The 25,069-nt window shown below is 52.1% G+C and overlaps 1 protein-coding gene across 2 annotated transcripts in view; it reads right to left on the bottom strand.

The window, feature by feature from the left end:
* Positions 1-1,484: 1,484 nt before the first annotated feature.
* The window catches only part of PTK2B (protein tyrosine kinase 2 beta), a 126,101-nt gene continuing 102,516 nt past the window's right edge, over positions 1,485-25,069 (bottom strand). Inside the window, exons 12-31 of one of the 2 annotated variants that reach the window (XM_044224991.1) lie at positions 24,832-24,871; positions 24,329-24,375; positions 23,574-23,624; positions 22,994-23,091; positions 21,866-21,950; positions 21,522-21,622; positions 21,146-21,261; positions 19,423-19,523; positions 19,139-19,228; positions 18,113-18,317; positions 15,049-15,157; positions 13,717-13,782; positions 12,310-12,435; positions 7,484-7,630; positions 7,240-7,275; positions 6,865-6,889; positions 5,395-5,441; positions 4,512-4,649; positions 4,178-4,258; positions 1,485-2,616 (exon numbers count right to left, since the gene is read on the bottom strand). In XM_044224991.1, coding sequence (XP_044080926.1) covers positions 2,401-2,616; positions 4,178-4,258; positions 4,512-4,649; positions 5,395-5,441; positions 6,865-6,889; positions 7,240-7,275; positions 7,484-7,630; positions 12,310-12,435; positions 13,717-13,782; positions 15,049-15,157; positions 18,113-18,317; positions 19,139-19,228; positions 19,423-19,523; positions 21,146-21,261; positions 21,522-21,622; positions 21,866-21,950; positions 22,994-23,091; positions 23,574-23,624; positions 24,329-24,375; positions 24,832-24,871 — 1,925 coding nt within the window. In that variant the 3' untranslated portion in view covers positions 1,485-2,400. The remainder of the gene's footprint in view (positions 2,617-4,177; positions 4,259-4,511; positions 4,650-5,394; positions 5,442-6,864; positions 6,890-7,239; positions 7,276-7,483; positions 7,631-12,309; positions 12,436-13,716; positions 13,783-15,048; positions 15,158-18,112; positions 18,318-19,138; positions 19,229-19,422; positions 19,524-21,145; positions 21,262-21,521; positions 21,623-21,865; positions 21,951-22,993; positions 23,092-23,573; positions 23,625-24,328; positions 24,376-24,831; positions 24,872-25,069) is intronic. The other variant, XM_044224992.1, reaches the window with a different exon arrangement.

Below are 25,069 nucleotides of genomic sequence, written 5' to 3'. Positions count from 1 at the left end.
ACAGGCAGGCTGAGATGGGGCTCCAGTGTGGGAGCCGTGGGAGGAGGTTGGAAAGGCAGGTTCGGGTATCTTGAGTCTGATCCTGAAGGTCTAACGTTGGTTGACCCTCCCTGGAAGGAAAGGGGGAAGCAGGGCCCCAGTGGGGTAAAAGGTACAGGTCAGACCTTTTGGGTGGCAGCGGGAGGTGTGGCTGGATGCAAGTAGCTGGGCCATCCCACCTGCTTAGAAGCTCACTTGAACCCCTTGCTTTCCCTCACCTGTAGCAACACCCCCTCAGCTTCCCGCAGCAAACGGGCTCCGCACTAGCTGGCCCCAAGAGGTCTGGCCACTTTGCGGTCCCTGCCATCTGTCCTTGAACGCACATCGACAAACCAGGAAGGTATTCCGGGTCATCCTTGACTCAAGCTTGAAGCTTGCTCCACCCACCCACTCATGGGACAGGTGATGGCCAGCCTGCAGGACTTTTGCTCGGAGTGACTGAAGGGAGTGAGCTGGGCTGCTTTGCACCTCAACTGCTGTGGAAATGCAGAAGCTGCGGGACGGCTTCCCTTCCCAGCCTGGGCTCCCAGTCCTTCCTGAAGTCCCGCAGTGGCTTCTGAGCCGCTCTGGACAGCCCAGGAGTCCTCGCACCTCAGAATCCAGCAATCCACATCCAGCAGCTGCATGTCAGAGCCTGGGGGGAGCTCCTGCCCCCAGGTCAGGCCTCACCCCCACCTGTCCGGTCCTCAGAGAGCAGAACCTCAGCCACTAACAGAAGCAGACACTCTCTGGATGGTGTGCGGACCCCAGATAGGAAGCCAAGTGGGGTGAACTTCTGGTTTCCTTGGGCCTTGAGGTACTCCACTTACTTCTCCTTGACAAACACAGAGAAAACCTGCAACACCCAGGCCAGGCCCCTACTCCTCAGTTCTTCCCAAAACTCCCCTGCTCAGCCGCTATCTGGTTTCCAGCTACCCTCCACCCCCCACCCCCACAACTCCTGCAGGGGCAGTCCCCCAGCCTCCTTTCTGGTCCATCTTGGCTCTCCCAGACCCCATCTCCTGGTGCAGTGTTGTTCCTTCATGCTATTCCATCTCCCACCCACCTTGCATGTGAGTAAAGAGATGAAATAAAGCTAAGGCTGGTGCTCGTTCAGCTGCGGGACCCCTCCTCAGCATTCTCAGGACCATTCAAGCCCCCTGCACTCCAGTGGCTCGCTCGCCAGCTGGGAGAGTGCCATTGGTGTTCCTCACACGGCACAAGAGGGGTCTTCCCTTAGCCCCCACTGGAAAGTCACCCTTGGGTCAGGCGCAGGGGAGAAGGGCCTGGAGCCCACACCTTACCCCACTGCCCCCTGGTGTCACCACGCACCCTAGAGCCTGGCGTCGGCTCTAGACCTGCGCCCAACAGAACACAATCAATTTCTTCCGGGGCAGTGGCCCAAGGTCAACGTCACCCTCCTTCCAAAGAGCAGGTCAAGCAAACAAAACAACCAAACCACAAAGCAAATGGTACAATTTTAATTCATCCACAAGTCAAATAGAAAGAAGGTAGAAGAGTGTTTTGCACAAACACAAGGGAGGGGTGAGGCCCACGGGAAAGTGGGGGGGCGGGGGATGGGGTGGGTGGGGGGATTGGGGTGGGGGAGAGAAGGGGAAGTAAGAAAAGAGGGAGAGAAGGAAGGGGCCAAGTCAGGGAAGAGAGAAAGGGCACAAGGAAGAGAGCAGATTGTGGTCCGAGTCCTGTTTTGGCCCCGTCTCTCCCCTTCCCCCACAACGCTTGGCGTGTAGACCACACAGCGCCTTGTGCCCAGACTCCCAATAGCTTGTTCCTGGACTGGGTCCCAGGTCCCCCCTCGGAGGGGGCACATGGCTGTTAGTCCAGTCCACACTCACATTAAATAAATTCCAATATACACTGTACAAGAAAGCCAGGCCCATCCCTCATCTCGCCAGCCGCCCAACCCCAAAGGAAAGCCCCTCCCCAGCCCCTCAGTCCATCCCAGGACCTCCGTGGGCGGAACAAGAAGGAATAGCTTGGCTCCAATAGACCTGCCATGTCCTTGCAGAAAGCCATCGTGACCACTAGGGGCACCAGTGTGACCACAGCGGAGCAGGTGGGTGTGAGGAGGGAGCGGCCAGCCGCAGCAGGGCTCCCTCTGAGCCCTCTTGGTTACACACCCCTGCCCCGCCCCTCCGGCATCTAGAGCCCTGAGTCCCCTCTGTCCAGCTGCAGCCTGAGCAGCACAGTCTGGGGTTGGGTGGGGGGAGGGGGTCGTGCAAAGTGGCAAGGGGAGGCCTCCCCACAGCCTTCCCCCAGAAGACCCACATTACCAAAGGCAAGGCAGGGACCAGAGGGAGGCAGGGGAGGGAACACTACAGGCAAGGGCAGAAGATGCAGGCAGGTGGAGCCCACCCTCCATCACTCTGCGGGCGGGTGGGCCAGATTGGCCAGAACTTTGGCCTGGTCTACTGCATCCAGCAGGTTCTTGGCGTCCACGGCCAGAGTGTGGGAGGCCGTGAGCATCTGCCGCTTGCACTCCTCACTCAGGGAGGTCACGGCGTTTTGCTGGGCCAGGCGCATCTTATTGATGAGCTCTGCTAGGTCCTTGTTGAGCAGTTTCTGGGTCCCCTCGATCTGTAAGAAAAGAATGCTTGAGAGGCTGGGAGCCTGAGCGGCGGTGACATTTAAGCTTGGAGAGTGGGGAAGCCGTGCAAGTATCCTGTTTGGGCTTGGCCGATGCAGTCACAAGCTTTTTGGGGGACAAGTTTGATCCAAGGCCCTATGTGGCCTGGAGACAGACATTGCAGATGCCCCAGACCCTAGCCCACTCCATCCTAGCTCTGCCTGACGCAGCCCCACAGACTGACCCTTCACTGCTGTACCCCCTCCTGCTGACCCAAGGGTAGAGTGAACGTCGGTCGACAGGTGCCCTTATTCCTTAGTTAGCTGTCTACCTTCAACTCAAGAGCCAGGGGACCGTGCCTTGAGCTGTAGGGTTTGACTTACCACCACATCCCAGTGCCTAGCACACTGCTAAGAGCGCAGATTCAGCACCCAAGGTACTCCCCAGTGCAATGAATGACGGAGCCATCACGTGGAGGGTAAGGACCTCTAACAGGGAATGGACAGCATCAGCTGGGGCTCCTCTATGGGCTGCTACTGTCACCCAGAGGAAGGCTGGGAAATGCCCAGGCCCTCCTGCATCCTGTCTCGGACAGTCACATGTTGTGGGGACAGTGATGTCATGCGGCCATCCCCTGAGCTGTGTCGCTGGAAGTCGGTGGCTCACACAGCCTGGTGGGAGGGCGTGGGCTCTGCTGAGCCCCATGACTGGTTTCCCAGGCAGACAACCAACCCATGTTTCGAGACGCTAGTGTTCAGCTTTTGACTATGTTCAGAGTCTCCTATGGCTGTGGTAACAGCCCATGACCAGTGTGGTGGCTCAAAACAACACAAATTAGTCTCTTCTGCTCCTGGAGGTCAGAAAGCTGGAAATGGGTCCTATGGGGCTAAAGTCAAGGGGATGGCTGGGCCACGCTCCTCCTACACTCAAGGGGAGAATCTGTTCCCTGACATTTCTAGCTTCTAAAGGTAGCTGCCTTCCTTGGCTTGTGGATCCTTCTAGCAGAGATGTTATCCCAACCTTTGCTTCTGTCATTCCATCTCCTTCTTTGACTCTTAAAGGACGTTCACTTCGACACCCTCTTACAAGGACTCTTGGGCCTCATTGCACCCACTTGGATAAGGCAGCATAGTCCAATTGCCCCATTTCAGGATCCTTAAGTTAATCACACCTGCAAAGTGCAGGACCCCAGTTCTGTAGCACACTTAGCCTTAGTGTGGCAGGTGATTAGATAAAGGGTCATGGGAAGGGAAAAGGCAAAGGGAAGGTCTGTCCTCCCTTGCACACCCTCGTGCATTACGGAATCACGGCAACTGTCTAAGACTTAAAGGGGGAGACTCCCCCTAGGAGGCTGGCTGGGTTCCTGGGCACCGGCTCTGCACCCTTCCCCCTCCCTCGCCCTCCCCGTGGTCCAGATTTGCTGTGCAGAGCCACGTGTGCGGAAGGTGGGGAGACAGACAGGAGGCCGCCCCGTGGTCCTCCTGAGTGTTCTGTGTGAAATGCAGCTGGCGCAGGTGAAGGCGAAGGGCAGAAGTGACATCCGACAACGCTGTCTGGGAGAAGTACACCCACCTCTGTCCGAGAGGATGACGGCAAGGAGGGCAGGAGATCATCCACACTCCCAATGAGCTTCCGCAGGGTCAGGCCCACGTTCTGTGGGAGAGAGGGGTGGGGGTACTATCACCTCTTGTTTTCGGAGAAAGCTGTGTTTCCCCAGGGAGGAGCCCTCGCCCGCCCCCCCCCCCCCCCGTCAACTCCCTGGCACTAAATTCCCATCAGCCACTTTGCATTAAAGGGAGACTTTCTGGGAAAGGCACCTGCAGGGCGGACAAAGGAGCCCAGCGCCACCCCCTCCCCTTCAGGGCCAGAAGGGGCAGCCTCCACCCGCCCTGTCCATGGCTGTCACCTTCACCACCACCACATAGCCCTCAGGAGGCAGCTGACAGAGCTCGTTCTTGAGGTCCAGCACAGCCCGCACTAGCTCCATGACATTGAGGTACACCAGATCATCGGTCCGGTCCAGGTTGGCTGTGGGCTGGATGGACTGCGGGGAGGGGAAAGCAAGTGGCCAGAGGGGAGGGTTGTGAGTCTGGGGGACACTGAGATTCTTTCTTGGGCAGACACTATTGGTGCCAACACAGCCACCAGCCCAATCTGAAAAGACTCTTCTCTGAAATAATGATGCCCTGTCCTGGTGGGGGGGGGGTGGTGCATCCCTCCCTTCTGCTTTCAGGGCAGTGGTTCTCAGACAAGTCAGCCAGGAAGCCTTGAAATGGTACCGGTGGCTGGTCTCACCAGACCAAAGAGACCATCACCTGGGTTCCTGAGTTGGGGGGCCAGGCCGGTTTTCGAAGCTTCTTGGATGATTCTAATGGGAGCCCAGGCTCACAACCACTGTTCCAGAGTAAGAAAAGCCAGCACCTGGTCCCAGGCTACTGCAAGAACAGTGTGGGTGCAGGAAGCCAAGGGGACAGCCTGAGACAGGAAGGGAGTCCACACTTCCTGCTCCTAGGGCTGGGTCAGTGAGGTTTTCTCCAGGTCAGGGAGGGGGCACAGGAGATGAGGAGACTGGACTTCCCCTTGCCTTTTCACAAATTCACTATATGCCCTTAAACAAGGTATTTCTCTCTGGGCCTCAGCTATGTATTGTGGGTGCTGGACTGGATTATTTCTTTTTTTTTGGACTGGATTATTTCTTATGGCCTCTGAAATCTTCACAGCCCCTGGCCTTGTGTCTTGGGGAGCCCTGGTTCAAAGTCATTACCAGCTTCGGCCCCGCCAACACATACCTGCGCGCCCAGCCGTGGTGGCTTCTGTGGGGGGCCCGTGAACTCCGCTGCAAGGGGGAGGGAGAGTGAGTGTGGTGGGGAGGTCTGGGCACCCTGGCCCTTCCCTTCCTGCCCGCTGATAACCAAACCAACCCCTTCTCCTAAGTTACCAGGAGACCCAGGGAAACCAAGTTTGAAGGTGTTTCCGGAAAATAACCTCTGGGCTCCCTGCTCCCCCGCCCCCACAGTTAAGCACTGCCGTCCATCTGATAGACAGAAAAAGTCACAGTTGCAGTGGAGATGGGATGATTACAGGAGGTGCTCCAGCTTCTGCAGGGTTCATAGTGGCCCCCAAGCACACACTCTGGCCTTGACACTGGTGAAGGAACTTCACCGGTGCCAGAGCAGCTAAGGGGGCTGATGGTCCACTTGGAGCATCTGGGGGTCCGGGAAGTGAAACAGCAGAGGAGCCACACTATTCACTCCACATTTTGAAAAGCAAAGGCACATGCAAGCCCTGTGGAGTTGCTGGAAGACTGAGCGGGAGTGGAAGCCGGAAGACTGGTTCGACTTTCTAACCTTCTGCCACTAGACAGCCGTGTGACCTGGGGCAGTTCACTTACTCTCCCTGGCCCACCCTTTTCATCTGTTAAACAGCAGGGTTCACTCAGAAGGGACCCTAGAACCAGATGGCCTGGGCTCTAATCACAGCTCTGTTCTTTACCAGCTGTGTGACTTTGAATTAGTTACTTGACCTTTCTGTGCCTTAGTTTCACGTCCTTTGTAAAATGGACATGATTCATTGTATCTACCCGATCAAGTTGCCATGAGGTTGGAGCTGACATTTGCAAGCAACTTGGGCCCATGCTTGTCTAGTGTTCAGTTTCCTATGACTGTTGTCACTGTCACTGGCTGCTGTTCTTGTCATCACTGTCATCATCCCCATCGCCAACATCATCAGCTGCACCCTCCCTACAGGGAGGGTGATGAGCCTGGCTCACCACTGGCTTTTCCTGCTCCCCCTTTAGCAGCAGTTTCTGGAAAGGCCCTGTGGTCTCAGCTGCCCCTGCCTGCCCTCTCTCCCCCATCCCCGGGCGTAGCGTAGGGAAGACAGGCACCAGCTGGGAGAGGCGGGTGGAGCTACTGGTCCCCACAGACGGCCTTCGACAGAGGGAGGGAGGACAGGAAGGAAGAGCCACCAAGGTCTCCAAAGGCAAGAGGAGAGACACTTAGGCAAGGGCTGCAGACCCGGCAAGAGGGAGAGATGAGAGAGTCAGAGGGAGGGAGGGAGGGAGAGGGCGGGGGCGGCGGATGGAGCAGAGGGTCGCTATCCTTTCCCAAAAGGGCCCTCCTTGCACCCTCTGAACTGGAACAGGCAGAGTTTCTGAAAACCGCTAACAGACGCCGTGGCCTCTGCGCTGGGCAGTGAGTGAGCCTCGCAGGAGAGGTCAAGGGGAAGCTCCCGCCAAAAGGGAGGGCACAGACACTTACTGTAGCCGGCCTCCTTCTCTGGGGTCTGGAAGGCAGGAAAGAGAACTTGTCACCAGCCCGCCTCTGGAGGCACCCCGCTCCCCACCCTGACCTGATCCCCGAGTGTTCAGCTGCGCACTTGGAGGTCAGGGGGCCAGTGGGGCGCCCCATCTCAGAGCCTGAAGGGCCCTGTGGCAGAGGGGGCATGCACTATGGGTGGAGATCCAGTGGGAGCTCAGGAACCAGGAGCTCAAAGTAAAGGGAGAAGTCGAGCTCCCCGGGGAGAGGCAAAAAGGGAAGGAATGCGAGGGCAGGTCGCCCAGTGCAGGGGTCCCGCTGTCTCCTACGCCTTCCCAGGCCTTGACTTTAAGGCAGAGGTCTTTCCCGATGACTCACCAGCGGGGACTTGTCATTCATGTACAGCATGGGGTCCTGCAGGGGAGGAAATCGAAGCAAATGTCTTAGGATTCTAGAACTGAAAACCTTAAGGATGCACGGAGAGCATTCCCTCTCATCAGCTGGGGACACAAGAGGACACAGTGGTGTGGACATCTCTCCCATTCAAGTACTTTTACCACACAGTGCCGGGCAGCGCTGCAGAGTGGGGTCCCCTCGTACCCAACGGCTCAGGGCTGCTCACCAAGGATTTCTCCTCCTGCCTCAGCCACTGGTAATCTTCCACCATCTGCTTCTGCTGCTTGTCCAGGATCTGCCGCATCTTGAGCCTCTCGGCCTCCCACAGCTGCTGGGCCTCCTCTCGGCTGCTGGGTCGGATGAAGTCCTCCTCCTGAGAGGACCACGGGGAGAGAGGAGAGGGCACAATGAGTCCAGGGCCCAGATCCTGGTGGGCACTCCTCTAAAGAGGCTGGGGAGCCATGGGCCTCGGCCTCCATGGGCCGCTTGGTTTCTCGCGAGGTTTGTTCCAAAATTCGCAGCCCTGTACACAGATGGTTACGGGGTCCCCCAGCCCCGAGCACGTGGCTATGCCGCAGTGTCGTGTCAAACCCGAGAGCACAGCATTGAACATGCATCGTATTTAAGCCATTCCAGGATCTGCTCCTACAATTTCATTTTCAAATTCCTGCCCTAACAGTATTTTCTCAGTTGGCACGTCATGGTTATGGTCACTTTATACATTTAAAAATGCAAAGCCAGCCCCCTGGAAAGCCTGGGGTGTTTATTGCCACCGGAATCCCGCGGTAGGTTGTCTGGAGTGTTGAGGAGCGCGTGCTCCCTCTAGCCTCCTGGTGTGCCATCCCGCAGAGCTGTCCACAGAGGGACGGGACGCAGGCTGAGGGAAGGGGTGACAGCACGCACCCATGTGATGGAGCCTTTTTATGAAAACGTACTCTTTATTAAGCTAGTAGGAGCGTCCGTGATTGAACCAAAGGCTAAAAGAAATGCACAAGCTAAGAGCAGAGTGAAGAATGAAATTTAAAGCCATATGGATCTATAGATGAGCAGTATACACTCGCCTTCCCTAGCTTTATTTAACTTAACCCTCTTTTTAACTCATTTGAAGGGCTCTGGAGATATAGTTTCCTCTGGGGGTTCTGAAACAGAAGGTGTTACATGTTTTCTTACTCCTCCTTTCCCTTCAGTCTTCCCCAGAGTTCATTTATATCAGTATCTGCTTGTCCCTTCAAACTCTGGCTTTTTTTTCTGCAACACATGATCACCTTGGCCTCCTGGACTCAAGAGGGATGTTGTCATTCTTCAGATGGCATAAAGCCCTGTGTGACCTTTGTCAGGGGCAGGACCCTTCTGTGACATCCAGACCAGCAGCCTCTTCAGATCCTTGCTTTTAAAATGGGCATTTTACATACAAGTCACTAGCACAGAATGCTAAAAATTATTCTCTCTCTACGTTAGCAAGCCATAATCTCTGCCAAGCCTCTAAAAAAGATTTTCCCCACCAAACCCTTTAAAACACACTTGACTATAACAACACCATTCCAAATTAGTTATATTGGGCTGTTTTGCCTAGTGCTCACTGAGCTTCAATCACGGCTCTCAATTTCTAACAATACACCCCACCCCCCCACCCCCCGTTAGATTTCTTGCTGAAATATTCTTTGTTACTCTGTTCAACACCTACTTCTTAGCAGCTACCATGTGGCAGGCATAGGGCTGGATGCTGGGAGGGCACTGATGACAAAATAGGCAATGTCCCTGTTCTCATGGGGTGAAGAAAGCAACAGTTAGACCAGGTTTCTCAGCCTCAGTACCATGAACATGTGGAGCCTGATCATTCTGTATTGGGGGGAGATGTCCTGTAAATTGTAGGATACTCAGCAGCAGGTCCACAAACAGAGGCTTTTAGTATCTCCCTAGTTGTAACAAAATGCCTCCAGACTTCAGCAAATGTCCTCTCCGAGGCAAGATCTTCTCAGCTGAAGGCTACTGAGTTAGATCTTATTTAAAAAAAAAAAAAAGTTGCAGAACATAAGAGTCTTTTACAACCATAGAATTTATGGAACAAGATATATTTCCCAGAGGCTGATGCTCCAAAATGAGGGCATTTGAGGGTTATAAGTATCTGCTGCTGAATGTCGATAACCTCCAAACACAATGGTATGGCTAATCCAGGCTACTGACAAATAGCGACACACGAGAACTAAGGGTCAAATATTCTGAATACCGAGCTAGGAATCTCCAGGTGAGACTAGACTGGACTGAGAAGATTAAACACTGGTGAAGAAGTTATTAGACTCAAGAAAACACTGATATGGGGCACCTGGGTGGCTCAGTCATTAAGCATCTGCCTTCGGCTCAGGTCCTGGCCCCAGGGTCCTGGACTCAAGCCCCGTGTTGGGCTCTTTGCTCGGCAGGAAGCCTGCTACTCCCTCTCCCACTCCCTCCTGCTTGTGTTCCCTCTCTCACTGTCGCGCGCGCTCTCTTTCTCTCTGTGTCAAATAAATAAATAAATAAATAAATAAAATCTTTAAAAAAGAAAAGAAAAGAAAACACTGTATTGTTTTGTAAGTGTTAACGGAAAATTCCCGCTACTCAACTGTCTAGGATGCCCCAGGCCCAATCACCATCTCACCAAATATTTATTTATTTATTTATTTATTTTATTTTTAAAGATTTTTATTTATTTATTTGACAGACAGAGATCACAAGTAGGCAGAGAGGCAAGCAGAGAGAGAAGGGGAAGCAGGCTCCCCGCTGAGCAGAGAGCCCGATGCGGGCCTCGATCCCAGGACCCTGAGATCATGACCTGAGCCGAAGGCAGAGGCTTTAACCCACTGAGCCACCCAGGCGCCCTCACCAAATATTTTAACATGTATTGGGTGGGGAATGTTTTCTTATGTCTTACAATTTCATATTAAAACTCAAGGAGAAATTAAGACTTTAAAAAAATTGATCACTTTAGGGCTTACTTGTCTACAAGTTACCTCAGATATTCTTATCAGGCAATGGATACTTAGATTGTCGGTCACTTTAAAAAGGAATCGACTTTCTGTGGTGTCTTAAAATGACTCTCGCAAGCTGTGACTCCTTCCATAATTTGAGTATCCCGCTCCCATCTTGCCAGCTCTATTTCCACCTCCAAATGCATCCTGCTAGCCAAACAGCTCCTACACTTGCCCTGTGGTTTCCCGTCACTCAGTCTTGGCTCCTACTAATGCCTCTGTCTCTTTTATCCCCTCCACCCCAGTTTCTTCCCGTCCAAATCTTCCCCATCCTTTGAGGCCCTGCTGAAAAAACAGAAGCTAAAAAGAGCTATTCTTCTCTCTGAACTTCCATCGCTCCCTCGCATTACCTCCGTGTGCCACTCACAGCTCTACGGCTTGCACTACAGGTGAGTGTGCACCTGCCCTTTTCCTTCTAGCTGCCTGAAGCTCTCTGAAAACAGAACCTCATTGTTCTCTCTTCAGCACCTAGGACAGTGCCCGGGAAAAGCATTCCTGCACAAGGTCGTTCACTAAATTTTATTATTATTTTAAACCTCAGTTGTGAGGTCTTCAAGAGGGAGATTGCTGTCATCCTGACTCTTGTGTGGAATGCCAGATTCTCAGATGAGTCAGGCAAGAGAGTCAGTCAGTAGAGAAATTGTTTTTGTGGGGAAACCATTTCTGATTTTTGTTAAATGCTTTCAAATGCTTTGTAGGAAGCCTATTATACCTCTCCTCAGCATTTTACCTGAAAGAGATTTTCTCAGTCTTTCTGATGTACATCATAAAATGGATTGTATATTTTTTACCATTTTATTGTTTACTTAAAGAAACATTCATTATATTCTTTTAGGCAGACCTTCCTTATGACAAGTACTTCTAAATCCCTGACACAAAAGATCCTTTTTTCCTGCTGCACAGTATGTCTTTATGGAACTGAACAAAGTCTTATGGTGAAGCAGGGATTAGACAAAGGCAGTGCCACCCTGGAAATGTCCAAAATTGCTTTTTTCTAAAAGGACACATTTTAAAGCAAAACTCACTAAAACTCAATTACGAACAGAGTCAAGGACAGGAAGGTGGAGGAAGTGCATGTTGCCTAAATTATAGTGCGTACTTTAAAATGCAGTTTTATTATTGTTAAGTATATGTTAAGATATAAATTGGTTAAATTAATTTGAAAGAGGAAAATGAACTAGGTTAGGGGAAATTTTAGCCCACAATAGATCTCACCGCCTAGAATTCTAAGTTACCTTACGCATTTCAAAATTTTGATAAATTAAAAATAATGGTACAGAATATATCAACACAACTTTCCCATATCTTTCAAATCTATTATAATAAACCATGGAGTTTTTCCAAAAGCTTTTAGAGTCCTGTATACTGAGCCTGAAATATCATGCATATATACTAGAGTTAGTATATTAGAGTTATATATATTTATATATAAATATATATTATATATTTAGAGTTAGAACTAAAATAATGCCTTTGGTTTGTTTTGGCACATATCAAGACCCAGTTTAGTAAAGTATAGCAGATATTCATGCCAGATGACCACCGCTCCATTGAAAGAGAAGATGGGTGCTGAGAAGTGACAAGTGGGCATCTCTTTTACAAGAAAAGCTGCCTTTTTTCTCCCCCCATAAAACTTGACAATGAGAAGCTAGTCCATGAAGTACTCAGGGCCTCACTGGCAGTTACACAAAGACATGACTGGGAAGAGTGGCTTAGCCCCACACTAGCCCCAAAGCTACTTCCCACACAACATCAGCTTTTACAATAGCAGCAGGAGTCCAGACACAAGGAAACCTTTCCTTTGACTGTGGAGACATTTAGCAACTGAAACAATCAGGCAGGAAGGGCAGAACTGGGCAGAGCCTCCAGGATCTATTATTCTCTGGCACCATCAAGCTTGGATGCCCTCTGCTGATGGGCTGATTGGTGTATTAAAGCATGAAGGGTCCCCCTGAGCTGGAGGATGTGGGGTTCCTGGTGTCCCAGACACCTCCCTCTAGCAGCCTCCTGAGTTCGGGCTAGGACCCAGCATGCAGAGCCCTCTTACCCGCATGCTGTGGCGCTTGAAGACATTGTGCCGGTGGAGAGGTGGGGTGTGCAGCGAATTTACGGGAGATGGATACTCCATAGGGCTGGTGAGCGTAGGTGAGCTGGCACACAGACCCTCAGGGACCTATTCAGGAGAAGCAAAGAAGCACCAGCACAGGGACAAGACAAGAAGGTGGACAATTAGCTGCCACAAACATGAGCACAGAGAAACAATAATGGGCACCACTGGAGACATTGCACTTGCTCTTCAGGAGCTCACAAAGAATGTGATGTGGGTGTTTCATTGGTCTTGTTTGGGAGACACAGCAGAGAGACACACATAACTCTTGGCTGGGAGTCAGAGCAGCCCCTGTAGGGGCCTGTGGGTCCTGTGGCCTCTCATTCATCTGACAGCCAGCCAGATGAAGCTCTGCATACAATGGGGTCCACATATGTTACTGACTCACTGAGTCCATGTCTCCTCCGTCAGGACTCTTCAGAAAGGTGTTCCATGTCATAAGCATGTTGCAAACTGACAGATATGATTAGCCCACAGAAATGTGGGTGTGTTTGTATTTAATCACTGTTTTAAACATCACAGAAAGGTATGATTCTTCTTAGGAATATTGCTTCTATCTTCTGCATCAAGGTTTTCTTCTTCACACACACAAGGATTTAGCTCTTAGTTCTTTATTATCCTTATTTTGGTACTGGAGCACTTCCTTGAGAAATATATGACCATGGGACACCACCTTTCTGTAAGGAGTACCAGATGAACAGACATTGTGTCTGTTGGTTGAGATGCTCCACTGTGAACACTGACTCTGTGCTGAGGGTTGTAAGGGAAAAGAGATGGGCCTTGGCTCCCTATGATTGAGACACAGGACAGAAACACATGACAGAGATGTTCTCAGATAGGACCAACATCTTGGGAAGATCCCATGGTTGGTAACGATGGAGGCACAAGGAAAGCTCTGATGGAAACTTGTTTTCAGCTTCTGGCCAGCTGGGTCCTGCCTAAAGTCTCCATGGGGAGCAGCTCCATTCTTTGGAGAACATCAACTGTCCCCAACTGCCTGAGATTCCTTCTCAGAAAGCTCTGCTCTGGTAGGGGGCCAGGAAGGCCTTTGGCATAGAGAAGTAGCTATAGGCAGGCACACGGAGCAACAAACACTGTGGACAGATGGACTGAGGTTAAGGTGAGTCTTAGCTGAGGACAACCTGGTAGATTAAATTTTGTTTCTTTCGCTCTCTAGGCACTCTGAGTTCAAATTCTCTTGTAGGTACCAAGAAAGAGTCAATGTAGGCCATCTCCATAACCGAAGCAGGCCATTGCTAGTCCTCAAAGGCACAAGAATGGAAATTCAGGAAGGTCTGAGATGAGGAATGGCCCCAAACTTTCCCAGCCCTCTGGTCACATGTTTACCTGGAACTGCAGCTTGGGAGCCAGAAGGTTGGTCTGTGGAGGGGGTCTGTACTTGGGCCGGCTGGGCTGGAGAGAAAACACAGAGATGAGTCAGGCCATGCCTCTCTCCTTGAGTGAGCATAGCTCACCAAGGGAAATCCTTGGTTGGACACAGGTCAGGCTTATTCAGAATGAAGGAGAGATGAGGGGCAAAGTGATCATTGAAATCATTTGCATTCACTTACTGAGCACCCATTATATGCTGAGTGATGAGAAGGTACAAGAAGCCAGTCTCTCTGGCTTCCAGACGGACATCACCAATGGAGGGGTTTACTGATCTTTGGTGTGTAACCTCTTTAGATACGGGAACACCCTCAAATCAGCTGTCAAGAGCCACATACTTCCAGAGGTAACAAGACACCGAGGGCTCAGGCATGTGTAGAGGTTTCGTGGAGGAGGTGAAAACTGAGGTGGGCCCTGACTGAGGGAAGGATCAGGGCATGCCAAGCAAGGAGGGACAGTGAAAAAAGGCCTTGGAGCAGATAGGAATTCGTTATGGACTGTCTGTGTACCCCCAGCTCCCAGATTTGTATGTTGAAGCTCCAACTCTTATTAGTATGATGGCATATGGAGGTAGGACCTTCGCCAGATAATTTGGGTTAGATGAGGTCATGGGGCTGGGGTCCTCATGATGGGATTAGTGTCCTTATAAGAAGAGACACCAGAGCTCTTGCTTTCTCTGCTGTGCTAAGACACAGTTGAAAGGTGGCCATCCGCAAGGCAAGAAGAGAGTCCTCCCAGACAATGAATCTGCCAGTGCCTTGATCTTGGACTTCCCAGCCTCCACACTCAGTCTATGGGATTTTGTTATGGTAGTCTGAGCAGCCTAATATGGATATGGTCCTACCCACCTAATGGCATGGTAGCAGGGCACTGGATTCTGAGTCCAGAGATGCCAGGGAGGGTGTGGACATAGAGGCTGGACATAAGGGATTGTGGGACACTCCCCATTCATGTGCCCTCAGGGACATCTAATTTGTTCGTGAAAAATACCAGAAAGAAAAGTGTTCCAGATCCTCAAGGGAAGAGTTTTCAGGGTGATTCCCTGCCCTAGCTGCCCTCTGAAGGGTCTGCTCTCTTGGGGCCTCAGATCACACCTGCCAGGGCACCCAGGTGATGGGGCCTGAATTTAATGCTGAAGGACAGTTGGGTTGAGGGCCAAGAGGACCACAGGAACACATCCTGCCTATGCTGGAGGAAGAGGGAGGAGTTCCATAGTCAGGCCGGGAGGGGCCACATGGAGGCCCAGCTATGCTTGATTCATAGGATCCTTGAGACCAGGGATTGGCTTACCTTGGGTGGGGGTTCCTGGTAGGCTGTGGGCTCCAAGATTTTGGGAGGTCGGTAGCGAGCATTCCTCTCCTGCTCTATGGCGATGTCCTTCTCCATCTGATAAATGTCACTGCCAAGGAGTCAGGTCAGGAACAAAGTTAAAGATGCTCCTGGAGCCTCTTTTCTGTACTCCTTCCTCTGAAGCCTGGAGAGGCCCAAAGAAGGACCGCTGGGTCCCATTTCTGTCTCCTCAGAAGAGTGGCTGGGGAGACCCCCGTGAGAAGGCTAAAAGATGGACCCTGAGGCTGCTTCCCCAACAGTGAAGTTGGGAGAATCACAGGAATGAATCTATGGTGGGGAAAAAGTCCTTGGAGAGTCAGTCCTACAGGGTAGTGTAAGTGTGTCCCCCACCACCTCCCCATGCATCTTGTCTTTCTGTGCCTGCTATTGGCACCATCCCCCTATGGAGATATCTGAAATCCCAGCCAACTTCATGACCAAGGCGTGTGTTCCGCATCTCCTATTTTTCATTAAACCACCCACCAACACATTCCTCATGTGTACTAATGAGTAATGGTTGTGGATCCAACTCCCGGGTTAGCTATGTATGTGCTTCTTTCCTTTCTTATTCAACCCAATGTTTCCCACCTTGGGAATCACAGACCCTAGAGAACTCTGGAATGATCACAGGGGGTCCCTGAATTCACTTGCTCATAGTCTATATTTATTGTATTCACATGTATTCATTGTCTGTGGACCAAGTATTTTATGCTACCGAACATACGATACTTGTGTTGGATTTTCAAGTGCGCATGAATTACACTGTACATCATATAAAAAAGTCACTATAAAGCTTAATACATTTTGCTAGTCAATAAATTCTGAAAAGTCCCTCTCTCTCTCTCTCTGCCTGCCTCTCTGCCTACTTGTGATTTCTCTCTGTCAAATAAATAAATAAATAAATCTTTAAAAAAAAAAAAAAAAAAGGGGCGCCTGGGTGGCTCAGTGGGTTAAGCCGCTGCCTTCGGCTCAGGTCATGATCTCAGAGTCCTGGGATCGAGTCCCGCATCGGGCTCTCTGCTCAGCAGGGAGCCTGCTTCCCTCTCTCTCTCTCTGCCTGCCTCTCTGCCTACTTGTGATTTCTCTCTGTCAAATAAATAAATAAATAAATCTTTAAAAAAAATTAAATTCTGAAAAGGTAACTATTGTCACAGGGAGGAATTTTCAAAGTTTGATATTTAAAGGGTCCTTCTTATGCCTACATGATTAGGAAATACTCATCAAATCCTGTCTTAGCTCTAATGGAGGACTGCCATGCTGTAGCTTGAGGGGGATATCCTGCGCTCCTTGGGGGTCTTTGGATATCTTTACAATTACACAGAAAGCCTGCTCCTAACTCCATCCATGGTGGGGACTGGTCTGGTCCCTCTAAAGGGGCATCCTTCTCAGCCCACAGACAAGCACCTGTCACAACTCCCCATGTTTCTTAAGCCCCTCTAATGAATTAAGGTCCTCCTCTTCCCCTTAGCACCCCAGAGCTTTGGCCCTTTCAAATTACATCTTTCAAATACTTTTCCTGGAACTCTTTGGCTTCTCAAATTTCCCATACGAAGGACCAAAGATGAGATTAGAGTTAATCGGGGGCCAACAAAGGGATAGACAGGAACAGGGAGGTCTTCTAAGCTGGAAGCCTTGCAGACTGTGTTGGAACCCTGGCTCCACAAGCACATTCAGTATCATTCTCACTGCCCCAGCGTGGTGAGTTCCAGCTTGCCCCTTGGGGTACCTCCCGCAAAGCAGTTGCCAGGGACTCTTTTCTTTCTCTAAAAAAATGCTAACACATTGACTGCAGTGTTTAAAGTCAGTGTTTTTAACATTAAATAAGCACTCGGTTCCCTAATGCAGGGGTCAGTCAACTATTGCCCACAGGCCAAATCCAGCCTCCTGCCTATTTTTATGTGGCTCCAAACTAGGAGTATTTTTTTTTACATTTTCTTAACGATTGAAGAAAATGAAAAGAAGAAATTTCATGACATGCGAACATTATATAAAATTCAAATTCTGTTGTCCCAAATAGTCCTAAATAGTCCTACTGAAACCCAGCAGCACACACATTGGTTGATGCATTGTCTATGGATGTTTCTTAACTTGTAACAGCAGAGTTGAGTCGTTTTAACAAGAGACCATATATGGCTTGCAAAACCCCAGGTATTTACTAGCGGCCCTTTACAGAAAAAGTTTGTTGACTCCTGCCCTAAAGGAGGCCAAAAGAAAGACCACCTGAGGAGGAGCTGTTGGCATGCAAGCCACCAAGGAAACAGGGGGACTGTCTAAAATGTGATCTGACAGCACCCAGGAGAGAACAATGGCTCTTGGATGAAACATCAGAACTTCAGGCTGCCAATGTTTCATTCAGAAGGAAGAGGTGGCCCCTGGGTCGCTGTCTCAGTGGTCAAACATCAATCACCCCTTCCCTGCTATCTGGGAGAAGGATCAAAGAAAGGCGCAGAGGCTCAAGGGTCCTGCTGGGAATTCGGGTCCCATGCCCGAGCTGGCCCTCCTGTAAGGCACACCCCCAATCTCTGTGGAAAGAGCACAGGCACATTGGTGAAAGTCTGCTTTAGACTTTGGGCTCTAACCTGAAAAATATTTCTGGAGTGCATACTAGGAGCAACACCTCAAGCTCTGGGTTGACAGATACCAAGATGGTGAGGCTTACACAGGCTCACTGTATGTTCTTATGTGACAGTGAGCTCGGTCTCAATCCCCTGTCTTCTGACCGAGCCGCTGAGCCTCTGTGATATGCAGGGTACCGTGCTTCTGCTGGGAGGACCAGCCAGTTCCACTGGGACACATGGCTCTGTGTTGGTCAGAGGGGAGGTCCCGGTGCAAGGCCCATCCCCCCACCCTGTCACAGCCACAGCTCTGAGCCTGAATTCTCCCATCGCTATGGTGGCCACGAGGACACCAACTGCATCCCTTTCAGGGACGTACGCTTGTTGTAAGCCCCTAAGAGCAGTGGGAGAAGAGACTTGCTGCCTGGGGTCTTGGTGCCGGCAGCCCCCCACCCCTGCTCCATGGTCACCTGAGGTTGCACACGAGCTCAGTGAAGCGGGGCCGCTCGCTGGGGTCATAGTCCCAACAGCGAGTCATGAGGGTGTAGAGGATAGGTGGGCAGAGGTCGGGCTTGGGCAGCCGGTCCCCCTTCTCGAGCACCCCGATGACGTCCTTGTTCTCCAGCCAGAAGAAGGGCTGCTTGCCAAAGCTCAGGATCTCCCACATGCAGACAGCTGAGGGCAGGAAGAGAGGGCTCAGGACCTTCACTGGGGAGGACACCTGCCTGGAGACGCCAGCCCACCGTCCCCGGTGAAAACCCTGCCAGGGACCTCTCGAGTTCTCCAGCCTTCACCCCTACCATCCCTGGGGACTTGCCCACTTCAGTGGGGGGGGGGTCCACCAAGGGACCCATCACCTGCATCTGCAAGTGAATGGGGGTTCCCCTCCCTAGACCCCTTCCACATGGAGCTGTTAAGTTTTGTGCGATGAGGAGGAGGGGGCTGTCAAAGGCATGTTGTTGGGATCACAGTGCCTTCCCTCAAGAGGGGGTGAAGACCATGGGAAAGCTGGGGTTTGAAGCCTAGCACCAACAACTTGCTGCCTACACAAGCCCCTGGCCTGCCTGAGTCTCAGTGTCCTTATCTGGAAAATGGGCATAATAATAATGAGTTTTTATTGGGCTGGCTGTGGAGAACTGAGGGGTGTAATCTACATGGCTGTGTACTCTATAAGGGGCTGTCCATCTATCACCTGTCATCTATTCCTATGCCTCCTTCTCAGAACCAACCTCAGAGTTCGATCCCCTCTAGGGCGGGGGACCCCACATCAGTCCCCGGGACTGGTTCCTGGAGTGCATGCCCCCCTCAGGAGCCTTTGCCAGGAAGATTAACCAATACTGCCCAGGCAGGCCCTTAGCCCATGTTGTCCCCAACTCACCACCAGCCCCGCTACTTCTGGGACTGCTCAGTGGCTAGAGCAAAACAGAACACTTGCCACCGAGGGGTGGGTTCCAGAATCAGAACCCTTTCCCATGCTCTCGGGAAACTCCACTCACCAAACATCCAGACGTCACTGGCTGTCGTAAAGCGGCGGAAGTTGATGGACTCAGGGGACATCCACTTGATGGGGAGACGGGTCACAGAGGCTTTGGGTGGGCAAAGAGATTTACAGGGGTTATTTAGCAAGGAAAGATCCAAAATTATGCAGAATTACAGCCTATTCTCCAGAGACTTTTGGCCTGGGCTTGAACAACTGTAGTGTTTTCTTCTTTCTTTGTGGGGGTGGGGTGAGGCTGCAGTGACCCCTCCAGGGACAGGTCCTCGGCTGAACATCCCTCACCTTTGTAATACTCCTCATCCTCAATGTACCGGGAAAGGCCAAAGTCCCCCAGCTTCACACACTCAGAGGAGGCTACCAGGATGTTTCGGACAGCGATGTCCCTGGGAGAGAAATGAGAAGGTTCAGAATGTTTTGTTCTGACAGACAAATGGACAGAGAAATAAAGAAGAAGAGTGCTGGCCAGGGCCCCAGGAGGCTGGGCTGGCCGTCCAGGTCTCCCTGCCCCAGGCCCTTGGCCACCTTCTTGCACCTCCCTGGGGAGCTCTATCTCCCATCACCCCTTCTCCAATGTGAAGCCAACTTCAGGTTCCCAAGACTCACTCCACATGCTTGCCCTGTGGGCTGTATCCACCCCTCTGCCAGGCATGCTGTCACCCTGCCGATTCTTCAAGGGACAGCCCCAACAACTTTCCCAGTCACTATTCTCGCCTGCTTCTGCAACTCCACTGGACTGTAGGCTTCTGTCTACGGAAGAGCAACAGCTCCCAGAAACCCTCCAGGGGGCACCAGGATGGAGGGGATCACCCAAATACCTTACACACTCTGCCTTGTGACATGAGAGACCCTCAGACTCCCACAGAAGAGGAGACGGGAGCACAGAGAACTGAAGGAGATTGTCCAGTAGGTTTCCCAGGGGTGGGGGTGGGGGTTGGGGTCAACCCAGGCAGCCTAAATCCAGAGCTGAGCTCTCACTCCTCTCTGGGGAAGTGCTCACTGACTCAGTTTACCTCATGTTCCTGGCATCATTTCTAACCCCAGGCTCGTCAGCTCGCTTCTCACAGGCAGGTTCCATTCCCTATCATTTGTCTTTATTACTGAAAAAGCTGACTTCAGAGCAAGACAGCTTTACCCAAACAGACAAGAGAAACAGATTATCCAACCACCTTCCCCTCATGACTGTTTATATCTCGAATTTTACCCCGATGCTTGAAATAAGCTCCATAAGGAAAGGGAGTTTGGGTCTGTTTTGACTACGACTTGATCCCAGAGCCGAGGACAGCACTTGGAAACACAGGACAGAAGTTCCAGATGTGCTGACTGAGTGACTGGAACGAATGAATGAACATTTATATCCCCACCCACGGCTTTACTAGTATCACCCACAAGGCTACATAACCAACATCCCTGGTGCTGGATGGAAGCATTCACCTGTCACCCCAATATTCTGGGAGCACCCCTTTGTCTCCTCCAGGGGATCCCATCCCTTGTGGCTGGAACCTTCTTTCAAGGAATGGGAACAAAGCCAGGTGGAGAAGGGGCCCACTCCACAGCCAGGGGGAAGAGAGGACTTGAGAGTTCAGGGGTGCTGGGGACCAGTGGGGGGCCAGCTGCTCAGGCCGGGAAGGGCCCAGCTCCCAGGATGTTCCCAGCGCACCCCAGTCCAGTCCCCCAGCCTGGGCTGTGTGCCACCAAATGGGTGAGCCTGAGGAGAGCCAGGTCCGTGAAAGTGGGGGACCCTACTGCGAAGCAGGCTGGACCGCCCTGGGCTACAATCAGATGCCCCGCACTTCGGATTTAGTTTTAATAACAGCGCCGTGAGGTACGTATGGCGAGTCCACCTTTCAGATGAAGCAATGGGCTCCTACCAGGTGCTCGAGTGGTCACAGGAGCCAGGACCAACACTAGGGTCTCAACACTCGTCTGTGCCACTCTGAGACCTGCACGATCCCAGCCTCTGCAGTCAGGGTCAGCTCAAGGAGCCCAGCGTCCTCCCCAGCCCCACCTGTGGACACAGTTGATGCTCTCCAGGTAGGCCATGGCCTTGCAGATCTGCAGCGAGTACAGGACGAGAGTGAGCACCTTCAAGGAGTTCTTGTTTCTCTCCAGGTAGTGGCCCAGCTGCAGGAAGGGGGAAGATGCCTTCAAGACCCTGGCATGGCTCCTGCAGGCAGCTGCCAAGCCCTTCCCAGCAAACCCAAGTTGGCAAGACGTTCCAGAAATCTCCCCCACGACCAATCTCGGGATTGTTTGGGCTGAATACAGGGGGTGGGAAGCTGGGAGTTAAGGGTCCATGCTCTGAAGTCATCCCAGCCAGAGGCCCTGCTCAACCATGGCCTAGCTGCCGCCACGGGGCTCCCCTTCTGCCGTCCCCAGCTCACCTCGCCGTAGGGATACAATTCCATGATGATCCATGTGGGCTCCTCTTCGATGATGCCGATCAGCTTCACGATATGCGGGTGGTCGAGATTCTTCATGATCACTGAAATTCGGGGAAGAGGGATGTGGGCCCGAGTGGCTCTAAGGTCCAACATGGGGGAAACAGGCTGGGCTGTCCCCCGTGGGAGAAACATGGAGGGAAAGCCCTTCTCCTGACGGGGCTCCCTGCGCTGTTGGCACCCTCCCATCCCGGGTTCCAGGCCCCTCTCCCATCTCGGAGGTCCGTGTCGTCCCGGGGGGTCTTCTCCACTCACAGAGGCTGGGTCCCTTCCCAGGGGACACGCACCTGCCTCACTCAGGAACTTCTCCTTGTTGTCGAGAGTGCAGTCCTTCTTACAGGTCTTTACTGCGACATTGAATTTCTCCCCTTTCTGCAACGAAAGTCTGTTCAGAGCCCCTTGGGCCAGCCCGGGGCTCAAAAGAAAGGGTCCCCTGGCTGGCATTGCCACGGTCATCCCACAGGCGTGCCTCACAGCTGAGGGAAGACAGGCAACATCTGGGCCTCCTGGTCTCTACAAGGCACCTTCCGCCCTTTCCTCCTTCCTCCCCCCACTCTTTCTCCACTCCTCTCTGACTCCTGATGTCATTGTTTTTTTTCTTTTTCTTTTAAAAATAAAAGATTTATTTATTTATTTTAGACAGAAAGAGAGAGAGTGTGCATGAGCAGGAGGGGCAGAGGGAGAGCAAGAGAGAATCTCAAGCAGACTCCACGCTGGGTGCACAGCCCAACACAGGCCTTGATCCCATGACCTGGAGACCAGGACTTGAGCCGAAACCAAGAGTTCAGACACTTAACCGACTGTGCCACCCAGGCGCTCCCTGTCTCTATTGCTTCTTGACTGGGGTATGTCAGGACCAGAAGGGACCTTTGAGACGAAAGCCTCTGGCCTTCCAGATCGGAACACTGAGGCTCAGGGCCTGTGCTCTGCCCATTGCTCGTGGACATGGTGGAGAGTGTGCAAAGGCATCCAACGCGGCGTTCTGGTCTCTTTCTCTCTTTTTATTATTGTTCTCCATTTTTATTGTTGGCTTTTACATTTTTGCTGCCTCTTCTCTGGCTCTACCCTTTCTGTGGATCCTGCCCCTACTGGGGCCTCAAACCCCGTCCCTGCCCCAGATCCTGCTTGTCCTCATCTCAGAACTGCATTTTCTCACACTTCTCCACGTTCCTGCCCTCCAAGATTCAGCCAGCCCTTCCCCAGGTCCTGCCTCTATTTTACTCCCTGGGCTTGCTAGCCTTCCGGGCAATAACTCTTGCTTCCATCACTCCCTGGGTATTTCATAAATACCGCAAATGCCAAGTGGGGGAAGAGCCACACATCATGGTGGCTGCTCCAAACCCAGAATATATGAACTCCCCTTTTGTCCTATGGAAAAGCAGGAGAGGAATTTCCGCGAAGAGTCTGGAACTCACGTGATTGGTGTAGACACCTTCATAGACCTCCCCAAAAAAGCCTTCACCAAGAATCCGATTCAGGACCACATCTCCCCGTGCGACGCCATACTGTGGGCCTGGGCAGATGGAGAGAGCGGATAGTCTCAGGGCACAGAAGCCACTGCTGCCCCTGAGCATCTGGGTATTTGCATGCCCCAGTGTTAGGCTCTGCTCCCCTCCTGCCCAGGCACCACCAGACCCCTCAACAACATCTCAGCTAAAATCTAAGTGTTGGCTTGGAGAAGAGGTTCTAGAAGTTTCCATTATCTCAGACCTGGGGGAAAACCATCACCCTGTTCCCTCGGAAGGCCGGGCCTCATATCCAAACTCTTAGGATCCCCCCCCAACACAGGTACACAAAAGGTCCATAGTGTGGGGATAAAAGAATGGTCTCAGCTTTCAAATCAAAGGTGGTTTGCTTCGGTTTGTCCCTGTCTGAGGCACACATGGGAGAGGACGAAGGAAGGAAACAAAGTCTCCCCAGGGTGTCACAGGTGTCCCCACAATGTCACTTCATAGGGCCCTAGCTGTGGCCATCGTGGTGGGGCCAGAGGTCTACCTCCGGGCCTTCGCAGGGTCTCATCAGGAATCTCAGCATAGATGTCTGATTCTGGAATGACAGAAAGAGAACAACCTATGGGTAAGATGCCTCAGTGGGCACTTCTAGGAACTGGGAATGGGGCTCCCAAATGCAGGCCAGCAAAACCAAGCCTGATGTCCTGGGGAGGGGAATGGGGGTGCGGGGGAGCCAGGCAAGAACGGGGCTCCCATCCCACGTTCTGGCGTGACCACAGAGCCTAGGGCACCTTGACTAGAATTCCTGCTCACTACCGCCTGGTTGCATCATTTAGGGCAAGTTCCTTAGTCTCCCTTAACCTCAGTTTTTCATTCTGTGAAGTGAATGTTTCCAGGGAATGTCATAAAGATCAAATAAAAGAATTCCTATTATATATCTGACCCTGCTGTGGACTGAATGTTTGTATCTCCCCCACATTCCTATGTGGAAATCCCAGTCCCTCCCCGCTGGAAGGTATCTCTGGAGGCCTGTCCTCTGGGGGTACGTTGATTAGAGTTAGATGACGTCAGGAGTAGGGCGCCCCCTGGCTGTGGTGTTTGTTAGGGTGGCCCAAGCTCAGATAAACATGGCGCCCAGCATTATAACTGGTGAATACACGTTAGCTATTAGGATTAATGACGCTTTAAGCTGTCACAGCCAAGCCACAGGGGAAATCTGTCTTTGCGTAGCTTTGAGGGCATCCTTGACAACGGCACAAGAGCGGGCAGAAGGGAGACTCTGGACACGGGCAGGCTTACCTATGCTGCAGCTCTCTGAGAGGTGGGGCCGCTGGGCCTCCAGGTTGCTGTAGAAGGAGATGAGAGAGCAGGAGCCTGGTGAACTCAGAACCTGGGAGTGTGGCCCCGAGATGCCTTGGCAGCCCACCCTCTCCCACCCGCCTCTCCCGGAGGCCAGCTGCCCTGGTACCCCTGCCTGCCCCAGGGAGGAGGAGACAGTCCCGATGATACCAGCCTGGGAGCACAGCCCACGCTGCCAGGGGGCAGGGAAGAGGGGACATCAGCCATTCTCCCTAAGATGAGGCCAGATGGCATTAGGACATGGGACTGCCCTTGCAGGAACTGATGGGGTGAAAGTTACTGGTGAGAAATTGCCACTTGTGAAATGCCAGGGTTCCTGTGTTCTCCCCGGGGGGCCTGGAAACCAGGAACCATGGTGGTGGGGTTCCCTATTCATTCTGCCTCCTCCCAGGAAGACATAGGCTGAGTGCAGTCCTTGTTCCCCGTCTTCCCGTTGCACTCACAGCATGGGGATCTGGGGCAGGCTGTTCCGCTTCTCACCATCTGGGGAGAGAGCAGAAAGAGGGGGATCTGGAGCCAGGGGACACAGAGTCCTGGATGGATGGCTGACCTCATACCTCCTGTGAGCCAAAACAAGGGAGACCCCCTTTCCGCTACATATCCTCTGAAATATGAAGTGGAAGCTGGCCTGAATTAGAGTCCTCTTAGTGGAAGAAATTCTCAAGTTTCTTTCTACCACCA

Source organism: Neovison vison, chromosome 11, assembly GCF_020171115.1.
Source record: "Neovison vison isolate M4711 chromosome 11, ASM_NN_V1, whole genome shotgun sequence".
Taxonomy (NCBI): domain Eukaryota; kingdom Metazoa; phylum Chordata; class Mammalia; order Carnivora; family Mustelidae; genus Neogale; species Neogale vison.
The sequence above is the reverse complement of the archived record's forward strand: the minus strand, read 5'-3'. Positions and strand labels throughout refer to the sequence as shown.